The sequence below is a fragment of the Saimiri boliviensis genome, chromosome 5 (genome assembly GCF_048565385.1).
Source record: "Saimiri boliviensis isolate mSaiBol1 chromosome 5, mSaiBol1.pri, whole genome shotgun sequence".
NCBI classification, from domain to species: domain Eukaryota; kingdom Metazoa; phylum Chordata; class Mammalia; order Primates; family Cebidae; genus Saimiri; species Saimiri boliviensis.
The window spans coordinates 119998446-120014091 of record NC_133453.1 but is presented as its reverse complement, the minus strand read 5'-3'; the positions used below and the strand labels follow the sequence as shown (position 1 = coordinate 120014091).

The 15646-nt window shown below is 36.8% G+C and overlaps 1 protein-coding gene across 4 annotated transcripts in view; it reads left to right on the top strand.

Annotated features, from left to right (window-relative positions):
* The window catches only part of DPP10 (dipeptidyl peptidase like 10), a 1392171-nt gene that overhangs the window by 1287374 nt on the left and 89151 nt on the right, over positions 1 to 15646 (top strand). For 3 of the 4 annotated variants that reach the window (XM_074399881.1, XM_074399880.1, XM_003931538.3), the window contains exons 8-9: positions 2474 to 2594; positions 14690 to 14844. In XM_074399881.1, coding sequence (XP_074255982.1) covers positions 2474 to 2594; positions 14690 to 14844 — 276 coding nt within the window. Of the gene's footprint in view, positions 1 to 2473; positions 2595 to 2624; positions 10620 to 14689; positions 14845 to 15646 lie in introns of those variants that run through there. The other variant, XM_074399882.1, reaches the window with a different exon arrangement.

Sequence of the window (15646 nt, the reverse complement as noted above, 5' to 3'; positions counted from 1 at the left end):
AAACAAGTACAACTCAAGGATAAATCTTGATAATTGAAAAGGGATTAGGATATTAAAAATGCACATTTTCATGAAGACAGCTACTTATTTTTTATCCACTGAAGAAAATAACTTGTGGACATTCTGGCATTACAGCTTTCAGTGGCATGACATTAAAATTCCGATTCCATATTGCTTGTTCTTCTACATTGAAGCAGATGTCAGTTTCATATGGATTCTGAATATCATCCAATCTGCTCTTCAAATACAAGTGTAATTACTGGTCAATAGTTTTAGATAATTTTTACATCTGTTGAAGTTGTGGAGGTTTTATTAATTATTTTGACTTAGATTTTATTCTCTTCAGAAAGCTGAGAAGTTAGAATCATGTTACTTTGGGTGAGGTCACCTCCACTCCTGTTGACAGCAACGTGTGCTGAGTAGTCCAGGTGTACATGATCTGTGCTGTTATTACTCACACGTCCTACTAGAAGGTTCAGGTACATGAAATGAATTTCCTCCAAGTAAGGAAAACATTGTACACCTGCGTTATGTACTGTTTGTGAAAAGCAAGAGGATGTAGTATCCAAAAGGTGTAAAGCTTATGCTTTAGTTGGCTAGAACAAAGTTCATCTTTTTTCTCAGTTATCAGGGATCCTGAAAGACATTAAACCCAACTTCTATCCAGTGTTAGGGACCCTGAGAGGTAATTCTCAAACTTTTGCCTAAGTGTAATCCACATAATTTCAGTAATACACTTATTTCCTATTTCATTGTCTCACCTGAAAACTTTCTAACTGAAGTGAAAGCAATAAATATCCTTTGTTAATACCTCTCCTCCACCACTACCACTATAGCTGCTACTATTGTGCTGCTACTCCTACTACATATTTAACTAATATAATGTGCACTCTACTCACCAAAACGTTGGGATAATTTACACATCAGCTAAAGCTATTGAGGTTTCATTTTGATCTAGAGTTTGTTGCCTCCAAAACTCTTAACATTTTGAACCAGGCTATCTTGCGTGTAGTCCACCCTGCTTTTAGTAATAGCCCCGTGTGTTATTTTTTCTGCGTTCAGCATCTCATTTATTCTTGACCACAGAACTGTAAGGTACGTGTGAGTCTTACTCACATTTTATAAAGTAGAGGACTGAGATTTAGAAAGTTTAAGAATGCTATCAAGGTCATTAGGATTTTAAATTTAAGCCACCTGGCTATAAAGCCCATGCTTTTAAGCACCTTGCAGTACCCTCCTTTCATTATTTTTATTTATTTTTAAATTCTTATTCTGATACTGACATTCTCACCTGTGATTTAAAAATGACCCTGTTGTAGTGGTGGAATTAATAATTAAATCACCCACCTGTAAATGCTTGTTAAGTTACCAGAATTAAAATAGAATAGCCATGAAATGTTCTTGATATTAAAATTGTTTTTGTCACTGTGCACACCAAGATTTAAAATCTAAAACCTCATAATTATTCAGGCAATTGTTTTGAAAGTTCTTGTGTTTTCTCTATTTGCTATTGTCTATTAATTCTATAGCATGCTAGGATACATGGGCCCTAAGGCATCTTTCACCTTCTTAGTAGAATGTTTGATCTAAACAGCAATTTGGCTTGCCCTGGACAATGTTCTGCTTCCCCTAACCACAGAAACATGGTTCTGTGGAAGGTTATAATACCACATGGGTCAGCAGTTTCAAATGTTTGGCAATAAAGACATCGTAAAGTGAATTATAAATAATTTTATCCTGAATTAGCTATATCATAGACACATCCTGACATTATTTAGTTTGCACTATTGTTCCTTTTGTTGGGGCTGTTATTGTTGATTTTATTTTGGCAGACACTGTGATATGTTCAAATTAAAACTCTTTCTGGAACTTGCAGTTACAAAGTTATTATTATTGCTGTGCTATTTACAAGAGAATTGCCAAGATTGGTGCACTGGAAGCTGTATTCCACTTATCAGTTCAAAGGAATTTTATTATTGCTTCTACCATCAGTGAATCTGTGAATTGAACTGGATAAAATCAGAGATTATCTAGCGATTATTTTATTGATCACTAAATGCATTTTTATAAAAGTAAAGGCCCCAAATTGAAGCTCTTCAGTCAGTTGACTGTTACCAGAATGGCATATAGTAACAGTTATCAGTCTCTTGATATGCAAAACGTTATCTCAAAGCTAAACCAATTTTTTGGTATGGAGAGATATTATTAAATAGTTGAAATATTGTTGCTGAAAATATGGATTTAAAAGCTTCAATACCAAGTGCCATGGAATTTCCAAATGACAACTTGATATTGACACAGTAAAACAGAAAAACCCATTAATAATTGAAAGCAATAAAAATATATGTCTTAAAACAACCTGAAGCAGGTAAAGAATACAACGTGGCTATTCAGTGATCATTCTGTAACATTAAAGTTTTAAAAGGCATCCTAACGTGTTGGGTTTTTGTTTGTTTCACATTTCCCGATCCAGATTTATATTTTTGAAAATAATATCTACTATCAACCTGATATAAAGAGCAGTTCATTGCGACTGACATCTTCTGGAAAAGAAGAAATAATTTTTAATGGGATTGCTGACTGGTTATATGAAGGTGAGTTGATCAGATTTAGTTTCAAAAGAAACAAATGGCATATTTTTATACAAAATCTACCAAAAAATCTACTAATTCTAGAGCAATATGTATAGTATGATTTCTTCTCATTTCCTCTCAAAATTGCTCTCATGCTTTCATATCTTTGCGTGTGCTTATATTTTATGTGGTTGTGATTTACATCTACGTATATGTTTCTACTTTTGGTGTATATATGTATATATATATGCTAGATAAATATTATTTGTGAGGACAATTAATGAAAGTAAATGGTTATGTCACTCTGGAATTAGATGTTGAGTTTTTTCTGACTTCGGAAAAGAAGAAACAGAAACCTTTTTTTCTAGAAAAATGCATAAAAAGCCACCTGATTTTAGTCATTTTCTTTAGGGACATTCTGTCACACTTTATAAGCTATTGCAGAGGGAGCAAAATAAAACCTACATAAAGAGTTATTTTCAGTATCTATTGAATCAATTTTTAGTAATAGCTGAGAATATAAAAATAAATCAGGTGATGAAAATTTATCCAGTTTTTATCACGTACCAATTATCAGCTGAGTTCTAGATACAGATTGCCTGGGGAAGACTCAACGTTTGAGTTTATTACCTACGTTTCAGATGCTTCAGCTGATTTTGGAAAAATATGTCAAGATTTAAAGTAAGTTAGCCTATTTTATTACAAATTATAAAGCTATCAATCATTCAATTATGAATTTTATTTTTTGGGCAATATTTACAAATGCAATCTCTCTACCTCAGATTTGGAATTTTTAATTCTGTAAGAAAAGTGAATCGTTTAGAACAAGTATTTATTCATTCATTCTCTCACTCAAATAATATCATTGAAGGCATACTGTATTCCAGATAGGTGTCTGTGTGCTAAGATAAAAAAAGAAGCAAAAAGTGCTCCTCTGTTGAAGCATACTTTTACATGAAATATTTTGTTAGGTGGAGCTATTTTATTAAGGAAGTGATGTTGTACCCCTTGAGATTTATATGTATATGCATGTATGTATATTTATATCTATAATAGATTTCTGTGTACATGCCAGCATCAAACAAAAGATTTTTAGAGGCTATAGTTTATTGTGAAGAGCAGTGAGAGCTTCTATGAAAATATCAACAATAAGTATGCTGTGAAAGTATGTATTAGAAAAAGAAACATGCAGGTAAGTAGGGTTCTTTGGTTGAAAGTGATGGAATGTAACTCTGGCTTTTCTACTTCAAAGAGATAAATGGCTAGAGGGCACTGGAATGGCCCCAGAATTGAATAAACAGGTGGAGAACACATTTAAAATATGGTTAGTTCTGGCAATGTAGGTAGCAGGAGCTAATCCAAGCTTTATCTAGAGAACTGCAGAGACTAAGATGTGCCCTTTTCTTTCAAAATATTGTTGGTAGTGTGTGACACTGTGACAGGTGAAGAAACCATATTTAATGCAGTGTGGTAAGTAGCTGAATCTTAGTCAACACAGAATTCTATAGAAGAACAAAGGAATGATACCATTCTAAGGGTTTGCAAGCATTTTTCTAAAGGAGAAACCCTGGCCAACCACAGTGTCTCAAGCCTTTAATCTCAGTGCTTTGGGAGGCCAAGGTGGGAGGATTATTCAAAGCCAGGAGTTCCAGATCAGCCTAGGCAACATAGCAAGGTTCTTAACTCTATTATAAATTTTTTTTTTAAATGGCCATTTGTGGTGGCAGGTACCTGTGGTCCCAGCTGAAGAGAGGATTGCCAGTTAAGAGAGGATTGCTTGAGCTCAGGAGTTGAAGGGTGCAAGGAGCTATAATCCAGGCCACTGCTCTTCAGCTTAGGCAACAGAGTGAGATTCTTACCTCTTAAAATGAGAGAGACAGAGAGAGAGAATATGCATCTGAGTTGAGCCTGATAAGTTAACAAGGGTTACACATGAGAATAAATTAGGAAGGAAAAATCTAAGCAGATTAACAATTTGCAAAAACCCAGAAGTGTGTCCCTAGGGAACCAAAGTCTCCTTAATATTATTGGGCCATAAAATTTGAGATAAAGGAAGGTAGCAAGAACCAAGAGATAGTGACCTCTATCAGTGATCTGGGACTTCATTTATGTTAGTACCAATTATTAGGGAAACTAACAGAACTTTTCAAGTAAGAGAGTGCCAAGATTTGGTCTTCAATATGAATAGATTGTTTTGGCCACAGTGGGAAACTGGGTCTAATAGTGGAAAGAAGCAGTGAGTGGGTTTAAGGCTTCTTCTGTGTTCTATCAAGAGATAATAAGCAATGGAACTAGCATTAAAGCAGTAAAAAGGAGGAAAGATGCTAAAATTGATGAGACAATAAAATACATAGGTCTTAGTGGCTAAGCAGATAAGGTGAATGATTAGAAGTCAAGGATGATTCTGTAGCTTCTGGTTTGGGTCAGTAGTAAGTAGTGGTGGCAAACATAGTCAGCAAGCATTAACAAGGAACAGTGGGTTTCAGGGAAGAAAAGACTAGTTTAGCAGCAATGTGGGCATTGCACCACATGCTGACATGCTACCTCGGTTATAAAAGGTGGTCTGTAATGTAGATGAACTTTCAGTCAGCTGAGGGTATGCTCAATGTATATCAGGTATTGTGCTGCTCCATCCTGGATTAAGATGGCTTGGGCCTCTGTCCTATTGAAAAGGCTTCATGCAGGTTTATCGCTATTACATTTTTAAGGAGAAAAATTGGAGACCATTTTCTGACAAATAAGATAATTTTCTAACTACAGAATAAAAATCTACGTATTGGATCTGAGGGTAAACTGTTTATAGGGGTTATGGGGAGCAGAACAAACAGGTAATAAAACCTTTTGTAGTGATGCTGTAAGTCTGACACATTCCAAATGGAAAAGGAAAAAGTATAGTTTTTGCCATACTTTGGGTTCCTGTGTTGCAGATAACTAGGGAATGCTGTACGTGTATGTGATTTACTCATCACAGTGTTTGTGTATCTAATCACTTACTAAGAAACTGAGACATACTTGTGCTGTGGCTCATTCCTGTAATCCTAGCACTTTGAGGGGCCGAGGCAGGTGGATCACTTAAGCCCAGGAGTTCAAGACCAGCCCGGGCAATATGGCAAAATCCCATCTCTACTAAAAATACGAAAGAATTACTGGGTGGGTGGTGGGGTAGTACATGCCTGTGGTCCTAGCTACTCTGGAAGCTGAGGTGGGAGGATCACCTAAGCCAAGAAGTTGAGGCTGCAGTGAGTTAAGAACATGCTACTGCACTCTAGCCTGAGCAACAAAAGTGAGACCCTATCTCAAAAGAAAAAAACTAGAAACCAAGACTCAGAGAGAATCAGTGATTTAAACATGGCCTCAAAGCTAATGGGTGGGAGAGCCGACATTTGAATGTGTGTTTTTGTTCCTAAAGCCAGGGCTTAGTCACTAGACTATTCTACTTGTTATAGGGGGATGTCCTTCACTGTTCTCTAAGACATAGTACATATTTTGGGACCTAAACAGTTAGATTTCAGTGATCTGTTTTCTCATCCAAAGACGTATCCTACTGTCCATGGACTTACTCCAATTCTCACTGCATTTCCGGAAGGAACCCTACCCATGACATCAGTGTTAAAGTTTGGCGGAGGGATGTAAGCTATTCAAATGTTATTGATTTTTTCCTCACTATTTTGCCTGCTATTCCCAACTTCTGCTTCAAGAGTCTTACATGCACCTTTCCCTCCCACTATCACTGTGTTTGTGGACTGTGCCAGGAGCTCCCAGACTCCAGACCTTTTTTTCACCTTTAATGAACTCACTGAAACACAGTAATATTGCTTAGGGAATGCATGTAATTTCAACTCCAGGTATGTGTTACTCTGGTGTGGAGATTTCCTTTTTATTACTTTACAGGAGTCAGTTACAATTTAAATTAGCATGTGTGGGAGACAGAGAAAGTAACATGTAACAATTCCACTTTTTAATTTTAATTTTTATTTTTTTATTGTACTTAAGGATATGGGGTACATGAGCAGATCATGCAGGATTGCTGCATAGGTACACACATGGCAGTTTGGTTTGCTACTTCAATCCCCCTGTCACGGACATCTGACATTTCTCCCCATGTTATCCCTCCCCGGCCTCCACAATCCCCACTCTCCCTCCCTTATCCTCCCCCAACAGACCCCAGTGTGTGATGCTCCCTTCCCTGTGTCCATGTGTTCTCATTGTTCTCCTTCATAAAGACAACATCTGGAAACCATCATTCTCAGCAAACTGATACAGAACAGAAAATCAAACACCAAATGATGTCACTCATAGGTGGTTGTTGAACAATGAGAACACATGGACCCAGGGAAGGGAGCATCCACTATTTTAAAATTGAAATTTACCTTTTGTAAATGTCATAGAAAAAAAAGATGAGAGAAAGAGTCACATAAAAGACAGTAAAATGTTTTCACAGTAAGCTTTCAGGACATATCTTAATCTTTTAAGGCCACTAATCTGTACGAGTAGCTGCTGCTCCCAACTAGTCACTAAATAGAGTCCTTAGAAGTGTCAGTTTTAAGAATCTTTGTCTCTGTATCCAATATTATTTAGTCCCTAAAGGAAGTAAAATAATATCAAATACAATGCATTTTAAACAGTGAAGTCAGAAAAATAAGAAAATGCTCAAAACAGATTTTTTTTATTACATTTTAAGTTCTGGGGTACATGTGCAGAATGTGCAGCCAACAAATGTGGAAAAATGCTCATCATCACTGGTCATTAGAGAAATGCAAATCAAAACCACACTGAGATACCATCTCACGCCAGTTAGTATGGTGGTCATTAAAAAATCAGGAAACCACAGATGCTGGAGAGGATGTGGAGAAATAGGAACACTTTTATACTGTTGGTGGGAGTATAAATTCGTTCAACCATTGTGGAAGACAGTGTGGCGATTTCTCGAGGTTCTAGAAATAGAAACACCATTTGACACTGCAATCCCATTACTAGGTATATACCCAAAGGATTATAAATCATTCTTTTATAAAGACACATTCTATGATAAAGACACGACACGTTTACTGTGACACTGTTTACAATAACAGAAGATTATTCTTAATTCACAAAAAAACACATCTAATGTTGTTCACATAAATTGTTGTATTTAACATAGGAACATAATTAAATAAGATGTTCAGATCAAAGTTTTACTTTAAAAACTTTTATACTTTTACTGAAAAGAAAGTTTACAGTTACCAACTCCACAGTTTTGAATATTTCCATACAGCATTTAAACTATTAAATAGGAAAAATTTACCCACTTTCAATTATTTAAGCTTATAGAATAATGGAACTAACATGCTTAAATGATTTATAAATATGTTTTAGAACCTTGTATATTTAAGGGATTATTCCTTAAAATTCAGTTCAACAACTATGGAGAAAATTTATCTGTCAGGCATTATCTAAGAGCAATACAATGAGAAATACAGGTTTCCATATCTTGGGTATTTCCAACTTAATGTAGTGATAAACCATAAACAATTATTATATTAGGAACCATTTGAAGCATAGTAAATATGAACATAAGTAGGATTTATTTCACATACTAATTAGAATTATAAGTAGAACTAAGTCTGATGGGATGGAGGAATGTCAGGTGCTTCATAGAAGACATGGTCCTTGTGTTGGTCTTCAAGAATGACAAGAATGAAAAAGTGAGAAAAAACTCACAAGATAAGCAATATTCTTAGCAGCAGCTTCTAATTGTTACACTTTTCTTGATGCCTATTTTCACATTAATATTTGCCTTCTCTTGGTCACATGAAGTTGGCAAGTTGCATTCATTTCACCATTGATTCAGCAAATATTTATTGAGCACTTGACTGAGTGCCATCTGTGGGGCTGCAGTATTGGAGTCACAAGAAGGCGGGGTTATCAATAGTGCTGAGTCTCCAGAGGTCAAACAAGGGAAGGATTCCACAGTTTTTGTTGGATTTGCTCATAGATCAGTGATGACCTGGACAGGAGTACAATCAGTTAATAGGTGGGGCCAAATCCAAGACTGCAGTGGACAGACATGTAAATGGGGAGTAAGAAGGTTGTGAATACAGACTATTCTTGCAAGGAATTTGACAGTGAAATGCCAAAAATTAAAAAAAAAAAAAAATCAACCACAGGCCTGCAGAGCTACAAATAGCATCCTCAGGAAACCCTACTTGTCTAAACTGATAAACTAAAAATAGAAAAAATCAGCTTGCTTTTTAGAATAGCACATTAATCTAAACACAGTGGTTGTATCTCAGTATTGTGGAAGTGCTTTGTTTTGTGGCTATGTTTTTAAGTGTCTGTGATATAAAACCACATGTGCTGAAAATTCCATCTGCTCTGCAGTGAGATTTTCTAAATCAGAGTAATAAAAACGATAAGGAGTCAAACCTACGCTGAATTGGAACAAAATGCCATTTGTAAAAATAAATTCTTTGTAAATAATATAATTAACACAGGAAGTTTCAATCCATGAGTAAATTAGTTGCAATTAAAGAAGCTTGTGCCTTATCCAGGATGACTGTTAAGCCAATGCATATCAAACATTCTTTTATTTACTTCATTCCCATTCAACATAGCTTTATTTTTCCATCTGAAGAAAGTCGCAAAGCTCTCTATATGTATTATTTGGTACATTTATGGGGAAGAACATTAATCATATGTCATGCTAAAATAAATGAGAGTAGGTAACACCTCTTTTCTCTTGAACAGTGTGCTCAAATTTGTGACAGGCTTACTCTTGGGAAGTACTAAATCTAGATTATTGACTTTAGCCAATGGGATATCTGTGTACCTTCAAATCTCATAGAACTTAGAGTTTACAGGGGCCAGGTGCTGTGGCCCATGCCTGTAATCCCAGCACTTTGGGAGGCCTAGGTGGGCAGATCACCTGAGGTCAGGAGTTTGAGACCAGCCTGGCCAACGTAGTGAAAACCCATCTCTAATAAAAATACAAAAATTAGCTGGACATCGTGGCACGCGCCTGTAGTGCCAGCTACTCAAGAGCCTGAGGCAGGAAAATTGTTTGAACTGTTACCATGCCATTGCACACCAGGCTGGGCAACACAGTGAGATTAAGTCTTAAAAAAAAAAAAAGAACATAGGGTTTACACACAATTGGCCCTTAGCATGCATAGATACACACACACACATATTATGTATATTTTTTTCCTCAATATGTCATGTGTATAACTCATGTCTCCTTAACCAAATTGTAAGTTAGTTGAGTTGTATAAATCAGTGTCAATATCACAACTGAAGAAAGGTGGTATGTTCAAAAGGGAGTAATTCAGGAGGTTTAATCTATGAAGGGGCCACTTATGAATAAGGTAAATGCTACAAATCATGGCTTGTAATGGTTTAGCCATTAACACTCAAAGGGTACAGGGGACACAGCAGTCACCTGAAAGTAGAAGAGAGTGCTGTGAATTTTTTACAGAAATAAAAGCTGTGGCTTTTGGCTGGACAAAACCAAACTCAGATAATTTCAATGCATGGGAGATAAGAAAATACATTCCATGTACTCACTTCCTCCCTTCATTTGATTTGCCAGAGTTTCCTAGTTGCCATACTCAAGAAAAAGCCAGAGAACATAAGAATATTCTTATAATTCAAATTAAAAGTTTGTTTCCCAGGAAAAGAAGCACAGAAAATCTCATCTGCTATTGTTTCATTGCAGGATAGAAGGTTGTAGAAAAATGTTTCCATTAATTAAAAAAAAAAAAAAGCTTATTATATGGTCTTAGTTGGTAATTACAGTTGCCTTCTTCAAATGTTCATTCCTTTTACTTTTACTTTCGGTCAGCATGCTAGAGAGGTTTTTTAACAGGCGGGTTAGGCCAAAACTTCATTCCTGCTAAATCTTATTCCTTTCCCTTCTTTTCTTGTTTTCTTTTTTTTTAATTTTTTGATGAAGTCTCCTTGTGTCACTCAGGCTGAAGTACAGTGGCGCAATCTCGGCCAACTGCAATCTCTGGCTCCTGGGTTCAAGTGATTCTCCTGCCTCAGCCTCCTGAGTAACTGGGATTACAGGTGCCCACCATGCCTGGCTAATTTCAATGTTTTTTTTTTTGTTTTGTTTTGTTTTGTTTTTTTGTTTTTTTGTTTTTTTTTTTTAATTTGTTTGTTTGCTTGTTTAAATATGGGGTTTTGCTCTGTTGGCCAGACCAGTCTCAAACTCCTGACTTCAGGTGATCCACCTGCCTTGGCCTTTTAAAGTGCTGGTATTACAGGCATGAGCCACTGCACCTGACCCCATCCTTTTCTTAATTATATAGTTACAATTTTGGTTTTCCATGAACCAGTACTGTTGGGCAAAATGTATTTGTGACTCTCCTGAGTTCTAAATGTATTTCTCCTTGCCCTCCTTTGCATAGAAAACACATTTTTATTTCTGGAAGGTGAAGTCAGTCATCAGACCCAGCTTAGAAACTGTGTTTTGTCTTTGTGTGTGTGGGGGGGGGGGTGGGTAGGTGGGCACGCATAATGAGCCCACAATGGTGGGAAGAAAATTTCAGTTTCCAATTCAGAGGAATAGAATTATGATTATATTCCTAGTGGATACACTCCTCCTTTAGGCAATGGACTTCTAAATTCACCAACTTCAATATTCTGAGAATGAGAAGCAAATTGTGTCCTGTGGGTTATTGGTGTGATAATAAAAGATAGCACTACTACTTCTACCCCTTAGTGCCTAGATCTGTACCTCATGGCTATGCAGGTGGGACATAGTGCGTGTTAAAGGATGACATCCTGGCTTTAAGATTATTGCTAAACAAATAGTACCAAAACTGAGGTAGAGCAGACTATTTTATTCTTCTGTCAATCCAGGTACATATAGCTAGGGGAGGACATGAAATCAGTAAATTCCACCACTGAGCTCATGACCCTTTTTGCCAAAAGTATTTCCTTTCTTGAGATAATGTAATATAGATTATTATGGTAATGAATAAATGCCTATATAAAGAACGGTGTTGAACAGAACAGTAGGCAGAAAAAGCAAATACACACCCAGAATATGTGTGCATCTCTGTGATGACAAAATGCTATGCTGTCTTGATGGAAAAGTTTCCGTATAATTCACATGCCTTCACATTACATTATCTCAAAAAAGGAAATATTTTGTGGCAAAAAATTCACGTGCCATCAGCTGTTGTGAGAGGTGATGCCATGTCAAAGGTTCAGTGATGGCCACTACCATTGGCAGGTAATGATGGGAGCCAGAGGCTGACGGACATGTACTTGGCAGTCATCTCATCCACCTGATGACTGACAGCCTCCTCTCTCATGGATGTGCTCCAGTGGATGTTAAGTGGGACAATAATATCTTCACGTTTTTGTATTTTCCCCCTTTCTAGTAAGTTGATTCACTTGTTTTTTTTCTAAACCTCCTTGTTACTGGTTTTCTAATTTTACTTTGGCCATATCCCTGATCAGGTGGTCACTTTTTAGTTACTGTCCATGAGTCAGGCTGGTTCTATGCCTCAAACTAAGTCTTTTGCCATGAAATGTGGACAACTAAATATTCTATTCAAAATCTTAGCAACTGGGAAGATTTCTGTTTATTATTGTCTTTCAGTGCCACTCCTGAGTCAGATTGTAGTATGGAGCCTACCCAATTCCAGCTTGTTGGACATCATGCAGACCTGCCATAAAACAGGCCTGCATCTATTTCTCTCTTGCCAACTTGTGTTAGAAAACATGCCTTGTGGCACAGATGTGAGATGAGAAGAGGGGATGAAGCAATGAAGGCAATACAATGAGCGGTCACATTTGTTTTCTGGCTCAATTTCTCTTTTATTTTATAGTGGAATGGTGTTGTGTGTGTGTTCAGTTCTGTGGTCATTGGGTCAGATAACAATCAGTTCATGATGGGCAGTTGGGGATGCATGCTTAGTAAGTATCCCATGATGAGGCTAAATGTTTCTACTGGAGCCCTGGAAAGAACTACTCATGAAATAGATAATAATTTTTAATACAAGTGACAATGGTCTTCTTTTTTAATCTTGTAATGCCTGTCCGATGATTGTCATATAGAGAGTGCCAAAGGCTCCACACAGCATCTCTGTTTGCCAGGGACACTGACATTGCCATTGGATCTGCTGAAGTCACAAGGTTCAGGATGTAGAAAAGATTGCAATATAGCCTAGATCAGTTGCAGGGCCCCCGGTACACTAATTCTACTCAGAAATAGCAGCTTTACAGCTTGCCTGAGATATTGAACAGAGAACGTATGCCAATGCAGCTTATATTGTTTTCAAATTCCTAAGAATTCAATTCCTCTTTACTTTTGCATAAGTACAATCCCAACAATTTTTCTCTCACTTTGGAAGAGATATCCCAGTGTATCCCAAACTACTAGATTTCTAGAAACATCCCTCATGTTGCATACTTTACACGTTTTAGAGAAATTTGTCTTCCATTCTCTGCCTCTATGCAGAGGAGATCTAGTTCCCTTGGATAGAGGTTGCCTCTGTAAGAAAAAAGACTTGTCAGAATTTTGATGTGCAATATCTTCAGCCATAAAATTAACCACATACAGCAGCATTCAACTGTAACGTGTGTTATTTATAAGATTGGTTTAGAAATCGTAACTATACTGTATACTTTTGTCCAAACACGCTTATCCTGCATGTTGGGGTTCAGTCCATCTTTATGAATATCTTTGTCTAACATTAAAAGAAAAAATGGAATTGAACCTCTAATATATATTACAGCCCTGCAACAATTCCTATGTTCTCTTAGACTGTGGCCATAGTTTCCCTGAAACTACAGAAGAGAGGGACTCTTCCAAAGATATCATCATGACCTTTTGGTCTACATGGGCATTCCTAATTTCACAATCAGGGTTACAAGTTCTGCTTTTTCCTGTGTAATATCTCTGGGATATCAGAAGAACTGTGAGAACTATATTTTCTAATCTTTACAATCACCATTATTGTAGCAAGTAAGTGCCACAAGCACTTGTTCTCCCAATGCCTTTTCCCTCTAGCTGTATTTTATTCCATGTCACCACCAGTGATGATTGATTACTCATAATTTCATCTCTTACTATGGTCTGTCTGTGTTTTAATTCCCACCTGAGAAGGTGATAAATTCCACTTAGAGAGATGACAAACATAGTCTCAAAATCTAATTTTCAGGGTCACTTCTGAGTTTGCTTGCTAGTTTTAACTTCTGTATCTGTAAGAGTCCCAAGTGTTGGGACATTCAATAAGATACTTTGAAGATAATTTATTTACAAAGAGAACATTTTACTATCTTTTATTTACAAAGAGAACATTTGCTAAGGTGAAGGTGTAAGAAAATCACAAAGGAAAGTGATGTAAATGAAGCTAGTAGCCAAGTTGTTACAACTCCTATGACTATGAAGATGAGACATTACCAGATACAGAAGGAGAAGTTTGTGTAGACGTGGCTGCAGTGACAGGAGTAGTGACATCATTTAAAGTTCACAGCCAGCCTGAGGTAACATTTTAGGATAGAGCCAAGAGAATAAATAACCTGACTTTATTCTCTTCTTTCTAATCTCCTTCCAAAGGGAAGCCAGAGGATATGGGGGCCCTTTTGATGTCATTGATGCAAGTTAGCTTTCTGGACCAGAAAGCAGGAATCAAAAAGTCGATAGTGAATCTTGAATTACATGAAAGATATCTAGTGTATTTCTTCTTTCATTTCCTTAGAGCTTAAAATAGTTTGATGAATTTAGTGGGCCCTCAACTTGTTTGATGAAGATAGAGTACGAATATGATTGCATGCAAATATGAATGAATCGTGACATGGATATGGTTTAAGGCTACATCTCACCCTTCAATCACTGTTCTCATTCTGATTGCTCCAGTAGTGCTTTCATCTGTTCTGTCTACATTGCTGAAAATCCATGAAATCCTGACTTCATTGCTTCATTGTTCCCTTCCTCTACAGCTGCTCTTCCTGGAATTGAAAGGGTAACTTAGAATTGGGGGATCCTCAGGGATGTTAATAAAATCCAGTATACGGTCTTGAAAACATAGATGTACAATGGAGATTTCAAGGACAGATGTTTGTGGGTCACTGAGCCCACATCTCTACAGTTGGTCTCAAATAACACTCATTTATTCTAGAGGAACTCCTGCATTCTCACATCGCCCACTGGTGGTCACCAGATGGAGAAAGACTTGCCTTCCTGATGATAAATGACTCCTTGGTACCCAGCATGGTTATCCCTCGGTTTACTGGAGCACTGTATCCCAAAGGAAAGCAGTATCCGTATCCTAAGGTAAGTAACGTGGAAATACTATTTTGTTGTTTCTCTCTCTGCACTAGTGACTTCACAGATGGTATTCTTGGTTCTTGAGCAAGTTGTCGTTGGAGGAGAACAGTTTTTCTTATTTGTCAGACTCATCATTTTCAAACTGCCAGTAGTCTATATGCATTTCTTGGGTGGAAAGAGGTAGAGATAATTTGAAAGTGTGTGAACTTTCACTTTTGCTGCATTTCTTTCCTTGTGATGCTCACTTTTATTTTTTCATACCTTACAGTTGAAAGAGGGAGAAAAGTGACTGGGGATGTACTGAGGCCAGGACAATGGTTTCTGCAAGGACTATCCCATAATAGGTGTTACAAGGGAGAGGAAAGTGCCATGTTCAAATACACTGGAAGAACTTAAAAAAAAATCTAGCTTCTTTCAGATGATTTCTTAGAGCACCTAATGTACTATATGTTAATGTGTATAAATCTTCTATAAAAAATAGACTATGTATAAAGAATCTCCAGTATGAAATAGATTAAGCATAAAGAATCTCAATAAATAATAGACCAAGCATAAAAAATCACCCATAAATAATAGACGAAGCATAAAGCATTTATTAGTATTAGTGTTAATATCAGCATTACCTTGGCAAAGCATACTCTAGAACACATCATATAAAATGGCAATATGAAGTCATAGCTGTGAGTTGGTAAGATAGATGGAATTTTTTTATCAAGTGAAGCAAATATGGAAATAAGTTCCAGACAGCAAAACTGTTTGCAGATTTTGGGCAAGGCCTCTATAAGAGGGTTGTCAAAACATCTGAGTT